The following is an 18,618-nucleotide window of genomic DNA, read 5'->3' on the forward strand; positions in this document are numbered from 1 at the left end:
TCCAAGCCTATCTCTCAAATCAATAGGGGCCCCTCTGGGCCAGATCCATCCATCTCAGACCTCTTTCTTTCAGGGTGTCACCAAAGGGGCACCCACAGAAATGGGCTCTGGCTCTCAGATGCCAGTACCATACATAGGGATCATGTCTATTATGTGGTTCCCATCTCTGATGCAGTATATGTAATCTCTATGCACACCCAAGAGCCAACCTTTCTAAGTGGCCTGTGATCACCTCTCAACCAAGATTCAATTCTCATGGCCCAGGCTGTGCAGGCTCACACCTTCACAGGGCACCATGTCTCTTCTGTATGACCCGCCAAGTGTGCTCAGTGCCTGTGTCATTCACACTAGGTGAAGTCCACTTTTCAAGGTAAAGAAAAGGGGGGGGGTCTGGGCCATATTAGCTCATCCTGGCCCCCGCTCACCTCCTCTCTTTGGCGCTACTGTGTGGAAGTGCTGGTGAAAAAGTGTGTTAGGCCTTGGGCCCAGAGGCTGCACGATCTAGCAAGGATCAGTTTGTTTCACCAGGGATCCAGGGGTACACCTGAGGGCCAAGCCATCCCCCTAACACAGTGGCAGCAACATGGTAGACTAAAGCAAGGACCAGGAAGGCTACTAGAGGCCCCGGACCACGGCAATTAAATCCCAATAGAAGTCCGTTATCCTGCGAGTACATTGGACCAATTTCAAACGACCAACTTAAACGACCAACTGATCTGATTTTAAACAGTACAAAACCTTGTACACTACTTTCATTGAACACCCAAATTACTTGTAAGTGAGCCCGCCCCCGAAGGGGGCGTGGCTAGCGGCCGATGCCAGCAGACGCGACCTAACGAGGCTCCCGTCCCAGACCCCAATAAATCCTTTTTATATCCTTTAATCAGCGCGGACTCCCCGTGAAACCTGGGTCGAGTCCGCGCCTGACATCAGAGCCTGCCCGGGGAGCGAGCCAAGCGTGATTATCGCCCGCATCCAGTGCTGCGGCCCCCGCCGATCCCGGCCGGGGCGAGAGACCCAACATGGCGGCATCGGACTGCGCGACCCGCCGGACTGCGCCTTGAGCGACCTGGCGCCCAGTGATTAACTGCTGCCGACTGTGCTGGGTGAGCGGAGAGCTTGGCGGACCGGTGGCAGCTTTGGAGGACCCAGCGGCGGCGCTGCGGAGGAGGGAGTGCTCCGTGCCCCTGAGGGGCTCTAAAATTGAGGCCCCGGCTTCTGGGCCTGGGCGGCTCTGGCGGCGGCTCTGAGGCGCCTGATCCGGCGCTAGCAGGAGGAGACCCAGGGGCGGGAAACGGGGAAACTGCCAAGCCCTGAATGCAAGAAGAGCCCCTCTACGGGCAAACAGAGGCGCCTACGTGGATCTGTTCTGGGGAAGTGTGAGAGGTGGCCCAGCGCCGGTGAGGCGGAGGACAGGCCCAGACTGTGGTCCCAGCAGCCCCGTGTTACAGAACCTGGGTGGAGGCCCGGAGGGCTCCGACGTTGCACTGAGACACCGGGCAGGGCGCCCAATCCAGGGGGTTGTGACCCCCCCCTCCCTCCCCCAACAGCCCCGCTTGGTTGCCCACCACCCGGGAGGAGCCTGCCAGAGTCAGCGACACCCTGCGACGGCCTGAAGGGGCACTCAGCGTGGCACTGACCAGGGGAACCACCCAACCACAGCGGGACGTCTCGTGTGGTGGACCTCGGAGCAGTGGGTGGATTGGGGCCCGGCTGTGTGCTGTGACACTCTCCGACAACTGCGTAGAGGCGCCTGCCAGGCGACAGTGGCCTTTGCCGGTGGGTGGCTCGCCTGCTGGGTGGCAGTGGAGGCTGGTGACCCTGCTTCTGGAACGTCGACTAGGTCCGCCACTGAGAGACCTGCACCGGTAGCAGTAAAGATCCATTGAACGCGACCACACTACACGACAGCGGAGGCCCCGACAGCCCGCAGTGGTGGGGGGGTGCGAGAAGTAGGTACCTGTGCGCGGCACGGGAGCTGGCACCGACCTGCGGTGTGGTACGGAAGACGGCGGGCCTACTTCGGGTGAGTGCCCTTGGCCTCAAGGGCTGCGGCCTGCAACTGTCTGACCGGTGACGGCTCTCCGCCGACGAAGCGACCAGCCGACCAGCTGAGTGACCTGTCTGTTTCGACTACCTCCGCGTTTGCCCGGCAGTTGGCTCGGAGGGGACATGGGGAAGCCGAAAGGTCCAAAAGGTGACGCAGGAACGTCCACAGAGGCTCCGGACGCCATGCCACACACCCAGTCGGACTTGCTAACGATGCAGGACAGAATCCTGGAAGCTATAACGGCCACGAGGACTGCATTGCAACAAGACATTGCTCAGGTGTCGACGGGCCTGGGGCTCCTGCGGGCAGACCATGGGAAACTGGCCGACAGGGTCAAGGACACGGAAATAATCCTGAAGGACGTGGTGCCGGGACAGAAAGCCTTGGAAGGGAAACTGACGGATGCCCTGGAGCGAATCCAGACGCTGGAGAGGAGGGCGGAGGATGCGGAAAACCGAAGCCGGCGGAACAATGTACGACTGGTAGGCCTTCCGGAGAAAAGCGAGGGGACGGACATGCTGGGTTACGTGGACAATTGGCTGCGAACAGTGGTAGCGCCGGATGGCCTTTCCCCCTTCTTCACACTGGAGAGAGCCCATCGAGTGCCTGCCCGACCCCCCAAGCCGGGGCTCCCCCCACGACCGGTGGTGATCAAAGTCCTCCACTACCGGGACAGAGATTGGCTGCTGCAACGAGCAAGAGAAGTGGGCCCATTCCAGGTTGACAATAGCGCAGTCACGTTGTTCCCGGACTACACCTTTGAAACCCAAAAGCAACGAGCTTCCTTCCTCTCCATTAAAAAAGAACTGAGGACGGAGGGGCTGCAATATTCCCTGTTGTTCCCAGCGAGACTCCGGGTTTCGGTGGATGGGAAGGCACTGTTCTTCAATACGTCAGCGGATGCCTGGGACTGGTGGGACTCATATAAGGCTGGAACGGACGGGGCCCGCCAAAGGGCGGCCGCGGAGGAATTCCAACGGGGCCCGGTCAGGAGATCAAGGAGACTTCGGAAGAGGGGCCACCATCAGAAGCGACTGACGGAATCGCAGACGACAGTGGAAAGGAAGGCAGCACTGCAAGCGGTGAAAGAGGTCTCGGGAGCGGAGGTACCACAGCAGGAGGAGGACTCGAAATCGCTCTCGGAAGGCAAGCAGGCGGGGTCGGAAACTGAACTGTCGGAGGTGGACAGCGTGAAGGGCCCGACAGTAACGCCACAGACGGCAGAGGAGGTCTTCGGCAGCTGAGTATTGAACTGGGGGATGTGGGGGCTGGCAGCGTCGACCTGGAGGGAAGAGCGAACCTGGCCGATGGAGCAGGCTGCTGTGAGACTGATCAATCGTGAGTTTGGATGTACATAGAGGGGTGAATGGGAGGAGGGACGCTAATTTTGCTACGGTAGCTAGTACCCGCACCCAGAGGCCCCTAAGGCCACCGCGGTACAGACTGCGGTCTAGAAAGTTTTGAGAGCACCTTGCTCAATTGTTTGGACGGGGGTAACTCCTTTGCAGTTAGGTCCTGTTCTAGGGGGGGTGGATGTCTGGAGATGTTGGGGTTGCTCAGGACAGGGAGGGGGGTTGGGGAAGGAGAGCAGAGCTGGGGAGGGATGTAGGGCGAAGGGGGTGGGGAACGAATCAGTTGGGGAAGGGGGATGGGGGGGCCATTACTGGTGTCTGGCTACTGTGGAACTGGGCTCTTAGCCTTCAATGCCAAGACTATGGATAGTGTGGGATCATTAAAATGTGTGTCATGGAACGTGCGGGGTCTGAACTCAATGACTAAAAGGCACAAAGTCCACTCTTACCTAGTCCGCAGAGGGGTTCACATCGCCTTCCTGCAAGAAACTCATTTGACCAAACAGGAGAGGGTAGCGCTCCAAAGGAGGTGGCGGGGTCACCTGTTTTACACCACATATTTGGCGTTTGCCAGGGGGGTGCTGCTATGGATTCGGGCTGGGATCCCCTTCCAAGTCACTAGGAATACTGTGGACCCGGAGGGTCGATTTGTAGCAGTTGAGGGGTTACTCAGGGGCCGTGCTATAGCGCTATGCTGCGTGTATGCGCCCAACACTGAACAGGCACCTTACTTTACTAAACTCTCCATGCGCTTAGCAACCTACTTCGCAGGTCCAATATTGCTAGGGGGGGACTTTAACTCTATAGCGGACACTACATTGCATAGGTCGCACCCGCCGCTCCGGGCTTCCCCGGTGCACAGACTAGCGAAACATAGGATGCACTGGCAAGAGCAGTGGGACCTCACTGACGTATGGCGCGCACAACACCCGGCTGAGCGGGACTATTCCTTCTATTCCAGCATGCACGACCTACATGTACGCATTGACGCATTCCTATGCTCTCATCAGGTTCTCCCGGCAGTTGCTCGCACAGAATACCTCACACGTACGATATCAGATCACAATCCCCTGCTGCTCACCCTGGCCTGGATGAACGGGTCTACACCGATTCCAACATGGCGGCTCCGGCCGGACACGCTGGACGACCCGCCCTTTCGAACGGACCTAGAACACAGGATCACCCAATATTTTACTGAGAACGAGGGGACCGCCTCCTCCAGGGCCGCTGAATGGAACGCATTCAAGGTGGTGGTGAGGGGGCACTGTATAGGGAAGTTTGCGGGGACTCGACGGACGCTAGTAGAGGACGTGGACAGGGCGGAACGGACGCTGCGAGAAGCCGAGCGATTGCGGCCCGGCCGCCCCGAATTACAGGGTAGGGTTAGTACGGCGAGGGAGGCAGTGGCGGTTGAAGTGGAGCGCCTACGCTGCTTCGATTATAAAGCTTTTGTGACCAGGACTCTCGCTGAGGGGGATAAGACGGGGACTCTCCTAGCCTGGCTGGCCAACCCTCACAGAGGATCCACCCCGATACTGTCCCTGGCGGGAGCGAACGGGGAGACCTATCACACGCAACCGGAAATAGTGCGGTGCTTCCAAGATTACTACGGCACCTTATACAGGCGGGGGTTGGAGAACCGACCCGAGGCGACGGAAGCCCTGTTGGCGGAGACCCAATTGCCCCAGTTAGACCCGGAGGACGCTAAGGCTCTCGGGGATCCGATTGGCCTCGAGGAAATTAGAGGGGCCATCAAGAAGATGGCGCGAAACAAGACACCGGGGATGGATGGTCTCCCTATTGAGTTTTATGTGAAATATATGGAGCTACTGGCCCCGAGACTCAGGACGGTGTATAATGAAGCCAGGGAGACAGGTGAGCTGCCCCAATCGATGCGCGAGGCGATCATGGTCCCATTGCTTAAGCCGCGCAGGGATGGCGCGAACCCGGCGTCATACCGTCCGTTGTCGATGCTGACGACGGACTACAAAATTTTGAGCACGATTCTGGCCAGGAGATTGATCGCTCATATGACAGGCCTGATACATAGGGACCAGTCGGGCTTTATCCCAACCAGGAACACAGCCCACAATATTCGGCGGCTGCTCAGGCTGCTGGCGGACCGCCCACAAACGGCATTAGCCCCAGTAGGGTTGTCAGTTGACATTGAAAAGGCCTTCGACAGCCTGGAATGGGACTATCTATATGCGGTGATGCGGAGATTCGGTCTCGGTGATGGTTATATAAAATGGACCACAGTGCTCTATGCGCGGGCGGGTGCGAGGGTGAGAGTGGGAGCTCTGATATCGGACCGCTATGATGTGAACCGGGGGACGAGGCAGGGTTGCGCGCTCTCTCCGTTGTTGTTTGCACTGGCCATGGAACCATTTGCAATGCTGGCCAGACGGGGTGATGCGTACCTCGGACTGGAAGAGCGAGGGACCTACCACCATATATCGTTATATGCGGACGACCTTTTGCTGTTCTTGGATAACGCTGATGAGGCGGTTATGGGTGCAGAGGATCTCCTACAGAGATTCGGTGCGCTCTCAGGCTTAAAGGTGAATTGGGAGAAGACATGCTTATTCCCGCTCCGGAAAGGGGAGACACGCCCGGCGACCAACAGCAGAGTGCGCTGGGAACCTGATTGCCTGCACTACCTTGGGACCTACATATACCACGATCCCGCCAATTTGTTGGATGGGAACATCGGGCGCTGTATCCGAGGATTGAAGGGCAATATGGCTTTCTGGGCTACCCTCCCCCTGTCTATGACGGGGCGAGTGTCCCTCCTCAAAATGATCGCCCTACCGAGACTATTATACTTTTTTAGGACCTTGCCGGTCTGGGTACCGGGAGAAGTGTTCAAGCGCCTGAAGTCCAGCATTATAGCTTTTCTATGGGGTGGCGGCAGGCGGCGCATAGCGCTGGCGACTCTCATGCGCCCCAAGGATCAGGGGGGGTTAGCGGTCCCAGACTTTGAGCTCTATTACCTGGCGGCACAGCTGCAATTCTTTACGCAGGAAGTGGCAAGAGTGTACCGGGGACCGGACCATGAGAGGGACGCGGGCACCCCCCGCCATGTGCTGGCCTATGTAGCCCTCCAGCAGAAATTATTACTGAGTGGACTGACCCAGGAGGAAAAGACACTGAGGTCCTGTTGGAATCGCATGCAAAAGCGTGCAGGCCCTGGTCACCCATATGCCCCAGAGATACCATTGGGGATGCTGACGGCACTTCCACATGGGGGAGACTGGTCGAACCTCCAACTGTGGGAAGGGGCGGGTCTTCAGATGGTGGGGGACTTATACTCGGATGGGGTGCTAATGGAGTTCCGTACTCTGCAGGAACGCTATGATCTGCCACAGGGTGACTACTTGGTGCATGCTGCGGTGGTGCGGGCGCTTCAAGCACACTGGGGAGAGGGCCTGATGGAACCTGAGACGTCATTGGCATGCCAATATACGATGATGTCAGCAGGTACGAGGAAAGCGGTTACATGTCTTTACTCCAGAATGCATACGGAACACATACCACCACTAACACGTCTCAAAGCACAGTGGGAAGAGGACTTACAGAGGGAAATCCCAGACACACCATGGTCCCAACTGCTTCAGCGAGCTAGGAAAAGCACCAGAAACGCCCGTTTCCAATTAATACACCTCTATATCCTACACAGGGCCTACCTCACTCCGAATAAGATAGCGAGATATTTTGGCGCAGTAGATGCAGCATGCCCCAGATGCACGCTAGTTGGCGCTGACTTGCAACACATGCTCAGGAACTGCCCGCGCATCCAGGAGTACTGGGAGGGGGTTGGGGACGCCTTAAACGAGGTCACGGATAGAGCACTGCACTATGATAGCGCGGTCGTCCTCCTACATTGGTTTCCACACACGCGCAAAACGAAGCTGTCAAGTAAATTTATTGATATGGGCCTTATGATCGCGAAGAGGGAGCTCACTAGGGGTTGGAAATCGAAGGCCGCTCCGACACACCAAAAGTGGCTGAACGAATTTCTGAAATGGGCAGCGGCGGAAAGCACACTTAGATACCAATTGGCCCGGCGGACGGCAAATGAAAAGGCTCAGGAAGCGGCGCTAGCATGGGAAACCCTGGTCCAGGCGCTCAGGGATAGTATGGTGTTGAGTGATGAGGAGGAGGGAGTAGCACTACGGGAGGCCCCGAGGGAGGAGGTACCAGGCCCTGCACTGCCACCTGACACAAGCACCTAAGTATTGTTACCACAATCCTAACCACACAGGTTTGCCCGAGATTCTACACTGAACACGTAGGCTTAGACACCAGGGGGATGGGGAGGGAGGGGAGGGGGGAAGGGAGTAAAGTTGGATTGTTTATTTGGAGGATGAGAGGCTATACGCAACGATAGAGCGAGGGGGAACGGTTGATCTTGGCAATATAAAAGCGGAGAATGTTGTAAAAATGGGCTCTTTCTACATGAACCACCTGCTCCAAGCTACATGTTGGATCGCCGCCCAGCCTCCGGGATGTGGGTCCAAAGGCTGTGTATACCAACGATATTCGGACAGTGACTGCACTTATGCTGGAGTTTATGTTGGTGTGTATACTGTATGAGTGCCATTTTCTCTGCAATAAAAATTGTTTTACAAAAAAAAAGTGAGCCCGCCCCCCAGAAACAATTATCAAGGTGTGGAGGAAACCTAACCAAACCCAATCAGCCTGCTAATCTCTTCCCCCACCTCGACTGATCCAAAAACCAGGCCGGCAGTACCCCCAGAATTCCCACCAGAGTGTTCATCTCACTCCCCTTCTCCATTGATCAGTTTCCCCAAAAAATTTCAGACTGCTCACCCTGTTCTGATGATGATCTTGAATCAATAAAGATCGAAACGTCGTCGACCCCCCCCAACGAAAATCCCTCCATTGTATATATTTTTGTGGATTTCCCTTTGTTGTTTATGTGATATTTCGTCTATTCTCACTTTCACTCAGTCACGATACGCACCCTATCACTTATGTGAGCACCTGAACTTATTACAGTAATACCAACATGTTGAAAAAGCACAATGATTAAAATTACACATGTTGCCCTACATGCTCTGCTCCCAAATTGATTTAGTATCTAGTCTAAATACTTGTTCTCGCTTTTGCACCTATTTAGGCCACCCTTGAGCCATTGTTCTTCTTATATACACTACAACCCCAGATTCACTTTGCGGGGTACCCTTGTTTTTCTTATACTAAGCCATCCCTCCAAGCAACCAGGTCTCGTCCCCAGCCAATATCAGCTCTCAGGGTCTGTGTCTTATGGCCACGCTGGCTCACGGGTCTTGCCTCATGCATCAGGGATTCCAATCATGATGGGAGCTATGGGTCTGTAATTTTTTCACGCTTGGCCAAGCCCCCTTTTGGTAGCTTTCAATCCTCCCGCAGAACAGTGTGCAGAGATTCTGATTCTCCATCAGACGTTTACCCTGCAAAACATTTTAAAAGCCTCATGATGCTTTTTTGCACGGATTTCAAGTCCATAAAAAGTGCATCAGTAGCTGCGAGTATCATTCCCCTGCACCTTAAATCTGCCATCATGACCCAGAAAATCCTGTAAATTCCCGGTAAAAATTTCTAACTGACCTACATGTTTAATCTAATGGAGTGAGCCATAAATAAACACCTTCAAGGGTTTAGTTAAACTACTAGCATCCTACACCCTATTAATGTATGGTTTCTGTTCAGGAGGCAAAACAAAGGGGCATATTTACAAGAGCGTCGCGTTAGCCTTCTTGGCTTCACCAGAGTAAGATCAGGTTTTCCCTGCTCTTTATTTTGGCGCTGCCCCATATTTATGCCACAAGTGTAAATATGGGGCAGTGTCAAAATCAATGGGTGTTGTAGTGGAACACCCACCACAACACCCATTGCCCGCCCCTTTTATGCTAATTATTGCCTGAAAGGGTGCCTTATTTACAAGGTAGCGTTAAGCCACGATAAGTGGCTTAACGCTGCCTTGTAAATAAGGCAAAACCAGGGGCGGCTGGTGACATTTGAAAGTGGTGGGGCGTAAACTAATTTGCATATTGCACCACAGCGAGCGAGCGCAGCGAGCGAGCCCAAACCACCTTGCATCCATCCATACATCATTCATGCATCCACCCATCCTGCATCCATACACCATTCATTCATGCATCCACCCATCCATCCACCCATCCATCCTGCATCCATAATTCATTCATGCATCCACCCATCCATCCATCCATCCTGCATCCATCCTGCATCCATCATTCATGCATCCATCCATCCACCCTGCATCCATCCTGCATCCATCATTCATTCATCCATCCATCCACCCTGCATCCATCTTGCATCCATCATTCATTCATGCATCCAACCATCCACCCACCAATCCTGCATCCATACATCATTCATTCATGCATCCACCCACCCACCCTGCATCCATCATTCATTCATGCATCCACCCATCCATCCTGCATCCATCCTGCATCCATCATTCATTCATGCATCCACCCATCCATCCATCTATCCATCCACCCATCCTGCATCCATCATTCATGCATCCATCCACCCATCCATCCATCCTGCATCCATCCTGCATCCATCATTCATTCATGCATCCATCCATCCATCCTGCATCCATAATTCATTCATGCATCCACCCATCCGTCCACCCATCCATTCACCCACCCATCCTGCATCCATACATCATTCATTCATGCATCCACCCATCCATCCTGCATCCATCCTGCATCCATGCATCCACCCATCCATCCATCCACCCACCCACCCATCCTGCATCCATACATCATTCATTCATGCATCCACCCATCCATCCATCCATCCATCCATCCTGCATCCATCCATCCATCATTCATTCATTCGCCCCAATGGACGCACCGCGCCTGCTCCACTCTCCCTCCAGTCTCTCTCTCTCTCCATCTTCAAGTCTCAGCCTCTCTCTCTCTTCCTCCTCCGAGGCCCCGCACCCTCTCAGTCTCTCCCCTCTCCACCCTCAAGCCTCTGCCCTCCTCAGTCTATCTCCCTCCTCCTCTTCCAACTTATCGCAAGAATGTATTTTTCATGCTGCTGTTGAAATCTGCAGTCTGTCCGAGACCGTATTCGTGGATTGGCGCACATGCACCAGTGAAATATGTTCACCCCTAGGGTTTTTCTCCGAAACTTGGCGTAGCATACTTGCAACTTTTGGACACTAAAAAGGCTAACACGAGTATCCTGCTGAAACAATGTTAACATCAATTAGGAGCGATTTGAAGCTTTGCCAATTTACAGCACATGAAATGCCTCTATCACTGTAAAATGAGGCATTAGTACGATTGATAAACTGGTTAGACAATGGTATGATAATACGCCATGTATATGGACTATAAGGCACAGCGTTTCTTTAAAGTACTTTATTTTTTAATAATTTTAAATGCTTTGATTATTTTGCGCTCTCTAGTCCACAACTCCGCTCTTTTCATTAGCCCCCTCACCCTCCCTGTCTAATGTAGCCAGTAGAGATCTGCGTTGCCGCCGGTTTAGATTAGGCTATGTTTCGCTGGGCAGTCGTTCAACAATGGTATATTCCAGTGAGGCTGGAACTCCTTACCTATTCTTTACATTTCAAGCACAAAGTACGAGGACGGATAGCTTCAATTTCGCAGACCGGGAGATAATAAGAGAGAATGCCTGGTGTCAGCTGGAGCATTGTGCATAATGATTGGGAAGGTGGGGGGGGGGGGGGGGTGATAGGGAAGGCGTTTCATTTAATGATTACATAAAAACAAATAAATAAACTTACCAGGCATCTCCCGCTCCGGTCCCGTGTATCATCACCCACAAGATGTCAGTGGAATTAACTTCTCCCCGTTCTTTTCTTTGAAGTGGACTGGCAAATCAGAAGAATGGGGGCAGCTACTCGGCTGTGTCCTGGCATGGGACAGGGCATAGGGCGACCCTACGTCACCGCCCGAGCAGGATCCTATCCTCAGACTCCACCACTACACTAGGCATGCGCAGCATACCTAATGTAATGTCTATGGCGTGGGGAGCTGAAAAACGAAAGCGCCCTTCTCGCAGATGCGCAGTCGGAGTCCATTTCTGGACTCCTGCTGCTCTCACCTGCGTGCGCTGTGCGTCTGTTGACTCATGCGCACTTTCACTTGTGAAGCTGCTGCCAGCACAGGTCGGAAATGTAAACAGACGATAGTCTGCTTGCATTCTTGCCCGATTCAGTGAGCAGTTTCTCTTTGTCATTGCTTAGTGGGGCGCTGCCCAGCTGCCCCTATGGACCAGCCGCCACTGGGCAAAACCCCTGTCGATACCACAACATCCAAAAAAGTGATGTTGTGGTGGTGATAGGGGCTTGTAAATATGCCCCCTAGGCATCAGTCGGATAAGGGCCATGAGCGTATTGGTGCTTTTTTATCTTTTCATCCTACTACCTTGTTGCATTGGTAAAATAAATATTCACCACATGTTTAGGAATAGCATGGCATAGGTTTATCTGAAGTTACAAGTTCCGTCTAAGGTTCAGGTACTCAGGTAAATAAATTACTGCCAAGAGCAATTGATGTTTCCAGCTCAGCCTTCAAGTCATTTCTTACCCTTCCAACAGACACTGGCAGAATCTGGGCAATGAACATTCTACACACTGACAAAACTCTGCACAAGCTGGACAATGACATGGTGACACACAGGATAATACACACCTCCCATTAACACACACATCCAAATCAAGGACCACAGTAAGATGCACTACAAGCAGACACAAACGCTAAACAAAAGAAAACCACCAAGCACTGGCATTTCACTTTGATATTCAATCAAATACGAGAGAATGTCCCTACTACAGACCTTCACACTATCCATTAAAACCACAGAGACCTTAAAAACTAAGCAGTCATGATAATTTTCCACAAGAGGTGAGGAAAACCTCATAGTTTTGAATGACATCGAGGGTTTTCAAACCTCGTTAAAACACAAGCCACAAGTTAACAAGTACATGCGAATCTCAACCTTCACAATGACCCATAACTTGCAAGCTTTGTAGCCGGATGTATGACATTACAACGCATGCTTTTACATCGCATGCCTTTACACCGCTGTTTTTACAACGCATGCCTTTACAACGCATAGTGCTTTGGGGCGCTGGATAGTGAATAGTTTAATTTACTATTCCAACTCCAGTCCCCGTGGATAGTAGGGAAGGTGTTGGATAGTAAATTAAACCTATTCCCTATCCTAGAGCGCCCCCCAGCGCAATGCGTTGTAATGGTTTGCGTTGTAAAAGTTGCGTCGTAAAGGCACTGCGTGGTAAAAGTTGCTTTGTAAAGGATGTTTCCGCTTGTAGCCACCTCAGGCATGGGGGCTATTACTACTTCATATATGCAGACATACAAACATACAATATACATCGAAACAAAGTGAGAAATAGAGTGCCATATGTACTATGATATGGTGCATTTTTCTCCCCCCAACGCTGGCGCAGTTTTAGGAAACCTATGCTTCAGCAAACACATCTTTGCACCATAATTAAATGGTATGTGCATTCGCTGAAGCAAAGGTTTTGCACTGGATGGGGTCCCTTTCAGTACAGAAACTATGCCTTAAGGCTTTTTCCCCTTTGTATGCGTGTTGTACAATGCAGCACAAATGCAAAGTTTAAAAAGCAAGGCGAAATTAAAACTTTTCTCCTTGTTATGGCTGCCTCGAGAAAGCATAAGGTTTTGGTGCAAATCCCTGTCTAACGATTTTTGCTCTTAGAGATTTGCACCAAAACCCATAGGTGGTTGCATGAGAACACCCATGCAACACCCTTGGAGTGCCCTCTTAACACAAAATAACACAAAGTAGAGCATAGTGCAACTTTGCACTGCTTTGGGATACTTGTCAACGCACATCTTAATTTACTTTGAATAGTAAAATCCGACCCTAACACTTTGCACCGGGTTTGCCTCACAAAAGTGACTCAAACCAGGGTGCAAACCTTCGTAAATCGGGGCCCCCGTTGTTCACCATAATCAGCCTGCAGGTCTTTTCTGACTCTTCACAAAGAAACTGGTCGACTCTCGGAAAGGGATCATTCAATACACTGACAACAGTTTGCATCACTACATTCAACCATGGAATGGGTATTCACAGGTTACTACACATGTTTTGAGGAACTTAGTTTCCAGGGAACAGAATTCACCTGGCTTAAAATGCTCTTAAGCCTATGAACTCAACAAGTGACCATATCTAATTTTACTTACACATCTCAGTGCTTCATTTGAGCCGATGGTTTCCAATGCTCAGCACTGGCACTTAATTGTCAGCACTGGGACTTGTGACAGTCTGCCACAAAGTGGCACTGTCTGCTTAATTTAAAGATGACCACAAAAAACAGGTTATTCTTAATTCAATATACATTAAAAATAGCTATTACCTGCCGCCCGAGCCATTCTGCTTTGGAGGCCTGAAATAGTCTGAATTCTCACCACTTGCAGATGTTTGATGTTAGTAGTTGTGTTGTTACTATCATTGGCAGCATGGCAGGGGCAATGAGTGGTGCAAGCTGCAGTAGACTCCTGACATGAGCCTTGGCACTTTTCTTTTTTTTTTTACAAATTAGCATTGTCCACGGGGCTCATTGGAAGAAAGGCACTCATATAACTGTGGAAAGCAAATGTGAACCAGGGACCCCTACCCATTGATAAGATCTTTGTCTGTACCTTTGCCAGGGTGGACAAATAACAAATAAGCCACAACTGTGACCATGTGAAGTTGTATGGTTGTCATATGGTCAATGTTTTGGCCTATTCTTGTCCCATGGAATACGCTTACCACACATTTCAAGTAGGATTATTATCACGAGAAGGATGGGAACATTTGGAGGCAGGACTTCTGCTGTTTGCTGAAATATTTATTTCTCAGGAAAGTGAAGATCTTAGCATTTTTACCCATCCTTTGACATTTGTAGGGCGTTGTGGGTAAGAAAACATGGTCGTTTTTACAGAAGCCACAGCCCCCTGGAACAACTGAGTCTCTAGTTTTCAGGAATGTCCAGGGTTTTTAGTTTTACATGGGTGTTGGTCGACCCCAGGAACAAAAACTGAAGACTTCCATCTTGGAAGCTCCTCCTATCAAAATATTCTCTGGTGTCTAGTGGGTGGATCCCCTCTCAAACACTTTGAAACGCAACACATGTCTGGTACTCCAATTCTCAGGATACTCAGGAAAATACAGATATAGATCAGGTCTTGACACAAATATGTTCCTGTCTGAAAAAGACTGGGAGTTTCACCATTTAAATAAAAAAAAAAGGAAATGATAAATACGTGATTAATGCAGTGGTCACTGAGTTGTGCCAGCTAGTAATCAGCACAGTGGGAGGTTTGGCACCCAGTGATAGAAACCTTATGAAGTCCAGATGTTGAAAATATATGGTTGTGGCAGGTTCACATTCAGCCCAGGTATAATACTGGCGATCAAATGACAAATACCCTAAACTAGCATTACGCTTTCAGTTGTTTTATATAATCCAGAGTGAAAACTGACACATATCTGGTACCCCACATGCTCCGGAGATACAGGAGAACACAGATGTGGTTCAAGCCTTCCCAGGGATTTCATATTTTGGGGAAAATATCTAAAATCATCTGACAAAAAAGTCAAATGTATAGCATTCTTCAGGCCACTCAGTCAGGAAGAGAGTGGTGTAGATTTTGAAAATATATGTTTGTAGTAGGTTTCCATATTTTCTAGATGCGATGCCTGTGAGTAAATGTTATGTGTCCGAAATGGTACCATAAATGGCCTTTCACTTATTGCTGCTTTTGAAATTTTCCAAAAGCACTGCACCCAGTTTATCACCTATGTGAACACTAAACTCACTAAAAATTATCACGTCTGATACTCTCAAACTCAGGAAACCCTAGGGAACAAAGTTGTGTGTTATGCATGGCCATGGATATTATTCTGCCTAAAGAACACTATAAAGAATTACCATGTTTTTGGGAAAAATGACTGACAATCTAAAAACCGTCATTGCGTTGTCTGGCCCGTCAAGGGCAGCGAGACCTGGCACGCAGCAATCAAAACCTCGGTAGGTACATATGTTGAAAATATGTTTGTGTCAGGTTGCCATAAGGTTCAGCCGTGATACCGGTGGCAAAAAGAGAGGTAGTCAAAACCGGAATTTTACTTTCATTTACTTATGAAGATTTCCAAATGCACTGCATCCAGTTTAACACCTGTGAGCACCCCAAACCCATTGAAAACTCTCAAAAACCTGATACTCCTACACTCAGAAGATCTAGGGGAAGGGATCACAGATGTGGGTAAGGCTTTGTCAGATGTTGCTGCATGAGGAAGACCGGAGAGAATGGCTTTTTTCAGGAAAAATTGATGGAATTCTCATAAAAGTCATGCCCAATGTGTTGTTTAGGCCAGCCAATGAAGATGAGGAAGATCTAGCTTGAACCTTGCTTTGCCCAGAATTGGAAAGTATACAGGGCCCTATTCATGAAAATACATAAATATACAGATGGAGATATATGCTTTCATTTGAGCGAGCTTTCCTGTTTTCTTTAATTCGCAAACATTCCCAGAAGTTTGCCAGGAGACCTGTGCCAGGCACAGGCTTCCAGGCATACTTCTGGAAGCGTCATGGGCCTCTTCCCAAAGCTATTATTCTCCCTGATCGAAGTTCTCCATATCAAAAAACTCCACTCAGGAGTGGTAGGAGGCTCCTATGCAAATACACATTTTTTTTTAACTCTGCAGGGAAACAATTTTTCCCCAAGAAGAAAGAAAGACCTTTCCCCACATCACCTCCAAATCTGGGGTTGATTGTTCCCCCTTCTTTTTTAAAAAGAGAATTATTCAACACTTGGCCAGGATATTCATGAGATTGGTCGATTTGCGCCCCACAAGGAACCCCTAAACAAAATTCAATGAGTTTCTTACATTAGGAAAACCAATTTCATAATTGAAATTCAGAGAGAATCGCAATTAGGAAATTGGCATTCCTAATGTTTGTAAATTTGGCCCCAAATGTTTAGAAGTAACGCACCTGCGGTACTGTACACGGTTCCTGACTTGGCTGCTTTACGCATTACCCTATCTCTGATCAAACTATGCATAGGTGCAAGACTGGGTTTGGGAGTGCTGCTGTGGGAGCAAATCCCTTTGTGAATGAGGCATGTGGTCACAGGTCACCACACAAGTTGTTCTGCCGCTCGCTTTTACTCATCTTTGTTTTTGCAAATGTGTATGTCCTAGCATAGAGCACCTGAGTGTTCAGTAGCGTAGCCAGTGTGTCCTGGGCCCAAGTGCAAGGATGGAATAGGGCCCCCTGGATGGTGTTTAACTGATAAAATACAACAATATCCAGGGCTCAATGGGCCCCTCTGGCCTCTGAGCCCATGTCTCATTGCCCCTTCTGCACCAATGGAAGCTACACCCCTGGTTTGTGTGCGTTACTAGGTCTTTCATTAACTGATAAGGATTCTCATGATTTGATTCCACAATTTACTTGTTATTATCTGTTTTGTCTTGCAGCTGAAGAAGACACCATGGATCAGCCGGGGTTCTTGCCAGACACACTGTTAAATTGGTGAAAACACACCAAGAATGCGCAGCTGGCCTTGTATTTCTACAGCTGCAGAGCTTATGTGAATATAATATTTGGAGTCATGCTTTCCTCCACCCCTGTGAAGTGAACGGATATGGGTGGTCTTCAGTTCCATCTTAGGAATGTAAGAGAGGGCTATACCAACATCTAAGGAACCAAGGTGAAATATGTCTGGCTGCATTGCATTGAGGAGATCCTACAATGCGTAGTACAGATTTGTACATTTTTTTTATCACAGATCTAAACGTTTACTCATTTCTGTGATCAGTCCATTATGCTGCCGTGTGATGTGTATTTAAATCTGTATAAAATTCAGAACCGTCTCAAATGATGGAATTGTTTTATGTGGAATAAATGGGAATACCATGTTGTGATGTTTTTATATCCTGGTGGTGAGCGCCTTTATTTTTGTACAATTTTAACAAATGCAAATAAATACATCATTTTAACATGCTTTTGAGATCTGCTCAGTTACAGCACTTTTACAGAAGAATTGTCCAAAAAGACTGCATAATAATAATAGTGCACTTTCTAGAGGTTAACCGCTGAACATGAGCTAACATTGAAAATAATCATTTTAAACTAAACTGATTAAATCATTGCTCAAAACTGTGAATTTGCTAGCCCATCATATTAGCTATGCTGAGATATAGGCCTTGACGTCTAAGCTTTCTGGGTACCCAACAATGGATAAAGAGGTTACCTGCAGATTGTATTGCAAAATGGAAGAAGCAAGGTGTCACATGCAGTGCCTCAGGGTGCGGCTCTAAGATTATGTTCTTTTTTTTTAGTTTGTAAGAGCAAACTAGTTTAGATTGTTGGATGTTGTAATTACTGGAATAACAGCAAGGTTTTTCCCACAGCTTTGGAAATAGCTCAGGTGAGTAGTGCTACAGCAGGGAAGCAAAGGCAATAAGGACCTTTCACAGGTGTTAGAAATTGGGTTTCTGGTTGACAGAGGTATGTACCCTGTCCAAGTAGGAATCACAATCCTAGTCAGGGGAAGTCAGATACACACCCTAAAATAACCTGTGTTCACCCTCTGGTAGCTTGGCTCAAAGCAGGCAGGTTAAATTAAGAGGCAATGTGTAAAGTATTTGTGCAACATTTCAAACAGTAACACAGTGAAAACACCACAAAAAATCGATTACGGTTTATAAATAAAACAAGAACAAACGACAAACATACAATAAGTCATAGTCGATATATGAACTTTCAAAGATTACAAGTGAAAAATAGAGCTTTGAAGCAATAAGCGCCCATGTGGTTATCTGGTTGCACTGGACTGGGGAAAAGTCAAAAGTTCAGACTGACCACGAAGGAGAGTGGGGAGTATACAGGAGCCTTGCTGAACAGAGGTACCATGATCCTGGTCACAACAGCAAGATGTTGGATGCAGCTGAGGGATACATCAGTATCAATCTTGCAGTCGAAGGGATGCAGCGATTTTCTCCACTCAATCATGGCGATGAACCGGTTTCGAAAATGAAGCACTGGTTCTGAGATACCTTGGTTTCAAAGACGATGTATCTGGTTTCTCCATGAAGTCGAGGGGATGCGTCAGTCATCTCTCCTGCGGCGGTGGAGATGCGATTGTTCTGATGCAT

General features: G+C 49.5%; 1 protein-coding gene across 1 annotated transcript in view; it reads left to right on the top strand.

Annotated features, from left to right (window-relative positions):
* Positions 1-17,434, top strand: part of SPX (spexin hormone) — a 140,596-nt gene extending 123,162 nt beyond the window's left edge. Inside the window, exon 6 of the mRNA XM_078654469.1 lies at positions 16,939-17,434. Coding sequence (XP_078510595.1) covers positions 16,939-16,997 — 59 coding nt within the window. The 3' untranslated portion in view covers positions 16,998-17,434. The remainder of the gene's footprint in view (positions 1-16,938) is intronic.
* The last annotated feature ends 1,184 nt before the right edge of the window (positions 17,435-18,618 follow it).

Source organism: Lissotriton helveticus, chromosome 1_1, assembly GCF_964261635.1.
Source record: "Lissotriton helveticus chromosome 1_1, aLisHel1.1, whole genome shotgun sequence".
Lineage (NCBI taxonomy): Eukaryota > Metazoa > Chordata > Amphibia > Caudata > Salamandridae > Lissotriton > Lissotriton helveticus.